The sequence below is a fragment of the Eptatretus burgeri genome, chromosome 18, assembly GCF_056783735.1.
Source record: "Eptatretus burgeri isolate ZD-2024b chromosome 18, Ebu_testis_v1, whole genome shotgun sequence".
NCBI classification, from domain to species: domain Eukaryota; kingdom Metazoa; phylum Chordata; class Myxini; order Myxiniformes; family Myxinidae; genus Eptatretus; species Eptatretus burgeri.
Genome location: NC_140978.1, coordinates 3,273,991 through 3,280,250, shown reverse-complemented (window position 1 = coordinate 3,280,250; position 6,260 = coordinate 3,273,991). Strand labels below are relative to the sequence as shown.

Below are 6,260 nucleotides of genomic sequence, written 5' to 3'. Positions count from 1 at the left end.
ACGAGGCTGTACCGTCAAAATGAAATATCCCAGAAGATTAAGAAAATAAGATCACATTTGTACGTGTAGTCGTTTAAAATTACGATTCTTGCTACGAAACATCAAACTTCCAGTGTCCTTGAAAATTTCAAATAAAATAATTCCAACCAATCATTTTTGACGGGCTTTTGTAATAATTCAAAATAATGCTCGGGAAGATTTATAACCTTTGCAATAACTATACATTTCCTTTGATGGGTATAATAAAAGCATGATAGCGAAGTTTAATTAATTTTTTAGTGGAATATTGATCTTTGCCTATTAATTTGATTCAATAACCTTTTTGCCTGTTGATTAGATTACTTTGCAGGGTTGTTTTATCAAACCTTTTAACTAACATAACTCTCACTATGCTGATTAGATCTATGAGAAGGAAGAGCAGAATCTTTGCCTGGTTATTTTTAAAAAGTTCTCCTGATAATTACTTTTGCCAATAAATGTTTGTTTTTTTGTGGCCGATAATTTCCCCCTCATGAACCAAGTCATTATTTGTCGTTTATTCTGAGCGTTGAATCTTTCCTCTCAATGGTTTCAGGTTCATTTTCCATGAGATCGACTTCCTCTTGGAGGTTCCCTCTGCAATGGCTGTGAAGGCTGGAATCATGGGTGGGAGTTTCAGCCGCATTGACCGTGACGCAGGAAGTTCCGGAATTTCAGCCTCTAAAAGCACGAGCTGCAGGCAGGGCCAAAGCAGTCTGAGGGCAGAGTACAGAAGGACACAATATGTTCTGGAAACGTAAAAAGCAATCGATGGGGACTTGTTTGAATGGTAAGTACGGTATTTTCAACTTTTTGATGATATGCGAGTTTCATTAGATGGAGACTGTTGTAATAAATATACAATAAATCGACCACTTTTGATTGAAATGTTGATGATTCAAATTCACAAAAACATTATATTTATTATTAAAATAGGGTTAAATTTACCTAATTAGGTATGATTTAAATGCATTGTATTTTATTATATTTTCATCGTTTTTTGCAGTCCACCCTGATGATGCCTCAAAAGCCACCGTGATGCTTACCAACGTTCGCTTCTTCGGAAACCTTTTTGCAAGCCCATCGTCCAAGTCACCTGTGCACTTGATTAAAATGTCTTCACAGGACTCTGGCGTAGGATTTCAAACTCCATTGCACGGAGGTCAGCAAAACAAAAATGTCTTGATTTCTGTAGAACCAAAAGGAAGTGGACCTGGTGCTTCGGGTCTTCAGGATCTGAAACCAGACATCATACAGCGGCCAAGCCCTCCATCTTCTACCCCTGGGATAGTTGAAAATGATGGAATGGTCAGACTTGGTTCCCCACTTCAGGCCCCAGCCTTGTACCCTGATGGTGACTCAATAAGTTCTCCTGCTGCCCGTAACTTAGACGACTCAAGCAAAGATCAAGAGCATTTAGACATAGACAGTATAGTACCAAAGGAAATGGACTCATCGAAAGCTTTCATCACCAACTTTCACGAGTGTTCAAGCAATAGCACAGCAAGTGAAATCAATGACAGTGATGAAGATGATGATGTATTTGACTCTTTTGAGGATGGTGCTCATAAAGCAAAGGATTACACCCACGATACATCCCAAATGGGCAAATTAAAAATGATCAACGAAGACCAAAATGACTTTGGCATTCCGGAGAATTACGTTGACATGAAGGCTTCCATTGCCGCAACACCAAGCAACTCCAACCTTCGTACTCTTATAGGAAATAGAAACCCTCAAAAGCCATCGCTCACGAGAACCACCACGAGGAGTTTCAGGATTGAAAGCAAAGTTGAGGTAAGGCTCCATGTGACAATGAGTCTGATATTTTTTGGTAATTGATATGTTGTTGTGCATATCGGATAAATATTCAGTAAAGCATGCTTTAAACTGTCTTTTAATACCGAATTGTTCAATCACCTCGGATCTATATTTATTATGAAGAATCTCGGATGTATGAGTGGATTGTTAATAATGAGTAGCAAAAGGCAGAAGAGTCCATCCACCATCTTCCAGGCCACCTCCAAAAAGTCTCGTGCACTGTATTGTATGGAATTTTAATTTTCCAGGGCAGCATCCGCTGCAGAACTGGAGGAAATTCCATTGCTAGTCATAACAATGGCAGAGTAGACAGAGCATTTATATTCCAAAGTCTTTTAACTTCAACAGATTGCTGATGATATGCTGGAATAATTGCAATGAACTTTTTCACCATAACTCCTTCTCTAACGTACTTTCTTCTTCAATTGTGCAGTCAAGAGCAATGGTGAACAGAAGCGCAGGCCTCGGCCACTTGGATCAGCTCTGCCGGCTCATGGAGAAGCTGGGAGAGCTGCAGGACAGCAACAGGAGGCTGCGATGTCAACTGCACATGCTCGAGAACCAGTTGCAGGCCTCACAGAAACAGCAGGTGCGTGTGTCCTTTATCGAAAGTCGAATAAAAGGTGGAATTAATCATGTGGGAGGTTTTCGACAAAAGCGGCTTCAGTCGATTTGCAGTGGGGAGGTTTGGATCACTATTGTGATGCATAAAAGCTTAACATCATGGAGGCCTTGCTTTGTTTTGGAAACGGAGCCGAGGCTCATGGAGGAGTTCATATACATTTATTCAATGTCTTAAGTCCACTAATGCTTATGGTTTGTCCAATTTGAAGTTTGTATTTTAACCATGATTTCATATCCTTGCGTATTGCCTACAGGCATTGATGAGCTCTCAATGTAGCTGCGGGGCAGCACACATCCTGGGACTTCAGCCTGCAGGGACCTCCCGAGGTGAGCGTCTTTGTAAGCTTTTTGTCCATTTCATCAGTTCAGATAAAAGTATAAACGAGAATTCTCTTTTATAAAACCTTTTATAAAAACCTTCAGTCGGTACTGATTTTCAGGAGTCTGTTCTACTTGTCTTTCAGATTCCGGTTTCCAGCCAGCGGTGATGAGACGTTGCTTGTCATTTACAGTAAAGAAGAACCCTAGAACAAAGAGCATGAGAGAAACCAAAACAATGGAGAATATGGTATACAAGTCATTGTCAAATGGCTTTATGTCTAAAACCAAGATATATATATATATATATATATATATATATATATATATATATATATATATATATATATATATATATATATATATATATATATATATATATATATATATATATATTAAACATGGGTGATTTGCATTGAGATTTAGAAAGAATACAATGCATTTGATAAAACAAATAATCATAACAATAACAATAACATTGACTACAACCATCCTGTATGTTGTATTTGCACAGGAAATGAGCCCCTGGAAGAAAAAGATATTACCTTTAAGACGAAAAAGCTGTGGTCTGTTTTTACCAAGTGAGGAAGACTTCTCCATTGAGGAGTATTCCAGGTGAGGGAGGAATTCTATGACGTTTCTATCGCTATCGCCTTTTGCGTAATAAAAGGTTCATGAAAAATTGCATAGCACCATAATTAATGAGCTTTAAGAAAAACATGAAATTGTGAATTTTTGATCATACAAGTATTAATTATGTCGCTTGTCATGCAGAACGGAAACAGAAGCAGGTGCAGGGAGAGAGAGCTCCCAGGAAGACAACAGGTAGCGAACTTTACCCCCACCTTGGACCTCAATGTGGAATCGCATCTGTACCACCAACAGGTGAGGAATGAACTAGAGTTTTGTACTTTATTCATCAGTCTAAATATATCCAGGTGATTTATTGTTCAAAATTGTGTTGCATACAATAATGGAATAATTGTCTTGCATATTTTGACTTTTGATTTGTTAAACCTTTTACTTTCATTACTCTCGCCAAAGGAGAGGGTATTGCATTTTGGGTCTGTCTGTTTGTTTGTCTGTCTGTTTGCACGCACAGAAGTTTCATGTTTTTCTCTGCCACCGCTTATTGGATTGAGACTAAATTTTCATCATTGGTGCGACTACTCATGTAGAATGTTATAGGTAACGTGGTGTGGCAGCCACATTGGATAAACGGAAAACTTTGGACCTCTATATCTCTGAAACCATACCAAGGGAAAAAAAAATCAAAACTTGGCACATGGCAAGTACTCCTCATTACATGGAGAATGAGTGTGATTTTTATAGGAGCCCTCATTATGAAGTTATAAATGCATATGTTGAACACCACATCTGATCAGTATGAAAATTTTTGAGGGTCATCTAGGGATAAAATGGTCCACAGGAAAAAAAAATTAATGATGTCATCGGTCATGTGATTTGACAGCCTTATTGTTTAAAAAAAAAAAACCTTCAAAAATCTTCCCTGAAGTGGCTGAAAAAAAATCGAGGCAAAAACTTTACATGTATGACTGCCTCTCCTTGAGGTACAAAAGGTTCACACATATGATATCATAGGTCAAAATGGTTTGGCAGCCATGTTGGAATTACCCTCAAACCTCTAATAATACACCACTCAAAAGAAGTCTTGGTGAGGGTCTGCAATCTCTGATTGCTCTTTTTCTTGTTAACTTTGTAATCACAACCTGCTGGATGGATGTTTGCCTCACCACTCAAGTGGTATTCAAACCACTTCCAATCGATGACATATATTTGTAAGATAAAATATGGCAGAATTTTGTACTCCTTTTCCATTTTCACCCTTGGAAGAAAGTGGTGAACTTCCTCCATTTTTGATTAAGATGGGTGAATAGCCTGAAACTTTTGCTCGGTTGAACCTTTAACATAAAATGCGTTGGCTTCTTCCCACCTTCCCATCCCTCTCTTTACTACTGATCTCATCCTAACATTCTTTCCTTCTCTCCTCATTCCTATCAGACTCTCATGCCCTTCTTTCCTCTCGGCATTCCTTTTCTTCCTTTTCTCAATTTTAATGTTCTCATTTTGTAATAAATAGATGACTTATTTTCCAGTTATGGGAAATATATTCTTTTCAAAAATTGAAAGCATTTTTGTCATTTTTGGTGTGTAAAGGATTTTTCAAAAAGGAGAATATAAAATGACAAACCCTGCTTGAGTTATTTTGTGATTCATTATTGATTATCACATGAATAGCAAAGAAACATTGCACATTTTTTTTGAAATGGCACAAATTTGTTTGGATATCTCCAATTGTCACCTTCTGGGGAAGTTATTTTCAGTTATCAGGTGTGTGAGTAATTTCACCAACACCACGAGTTTCCCAATTGTGGTTCTTGCGGTTGGTAAGTCCCTTGCATCCTCCGCCTGGCATATGACAGTCCGGGAGTTTCCATTCACTCTACCCATTGCACCTGGGTTCACGTTCTAACTTTTCAACTCCAAAATACCACGTAGTTTCCACTGAGGTTATTTGAGTTGGTAAGTGCAATGCTTATATTGCTGCTGGTATCTCAAAAGGGTTTTAAGTTGGCACCGGTTTTATTGACTTTCGGTTTTCTTTTGTTTTTTCAGTTGTTTGAGGAATTCTGCTGAGAATGAATTTCATCTGTGGAGTGCTGGCTGTCGTTGGCAAAATGCCATACTCTCCAGGATGGAAGAACTCACTGAACTGAATGATAACTGCCAGACAGAATGGTTGTGTATGATGAAATGCGTTCCGCTACGAATGCACAGATTTTGTTACAACCACTTTTTACTGGAAACATACAAGTCAAAAGCACTAAGCATCATTGTTTTGTGGAAACGTTTGTCATAATTACATGTAATTATGTTATAATATTTAATAGAAATGTGCAATGGAAAATATGACAAGCTTTACTTTTTGGAAGTCTTTCTAAACGATTTGATTTTTGATTTTCATGTTAATGAAGGTTTGTGAAATGCAAGATATCTGTTTTCTTTCATGTTGCTTTCAGTAATCAAACCATGGAAAAAAAAAGTTTTCAATGAAAGAATAAAACTTTCAAAGAATGACATATCATGAAGCGTTGAATAGTTTATAATATAAATTATGCTCAAATTCACCTCCATGCTGCAAGTAGGCCCCACACTATGTCTTTCTGTCCATATATTTATAAATAGTGTGCGCTCACACACACACATACAAACACACACAAACATTTTCAGGCCATTTTTCCATGCCAGAGTGGTGGTTAGCCTTGAGGGTCCCATGACAATCTTCTGTTATGTTTCCCTTTTTGAGGCAATGTTTTTAAATAATAACAAGTGAAATCCTTCAATACAGCACGTGTGGTGAAGCAAATGAGTCCACTAATGTTAAAATATGCAATTTATGCTTTTTCAGTTGAAAAACAAATAAAAATCGTACTTAATATTTGAAATGTAAAAATCTT

General features: G+C 37.5%; 1 protein-coding gene across 1 annotated transcript; it reads left to right on the top strand.

Annotated features, from left to right (window-relative positions):
* Positions 1-577: 577 nt before the first annotated feature.
* Positions 578-5,882, top strand: LOC147008482 (uncharacterized). Its single transcript, XM_085863826.1, has 8 exons — positions 578-808; positions 1,025-1,815; positions 2,273-2,428; positions 2,718-2,790; positions 2,928-3,031; positions 3,296-3,396; positions 3,556-3,666; positions 5,419-5,882. The coding sequence occupies exons 1-7, from the start codon at positions 763-765 to the stop codon at positions 3,608-3,610; spliced, it is 1,326 nt and encodes a 441-aa protein (XP_085719952.1). The 5' UTR covers positions 578-762; the 3' UTR covers positions 3,611-3,666; positions 5,419-5,882.
* Positions 5,883-6,260: the final 378 nt, after the last annotated feature.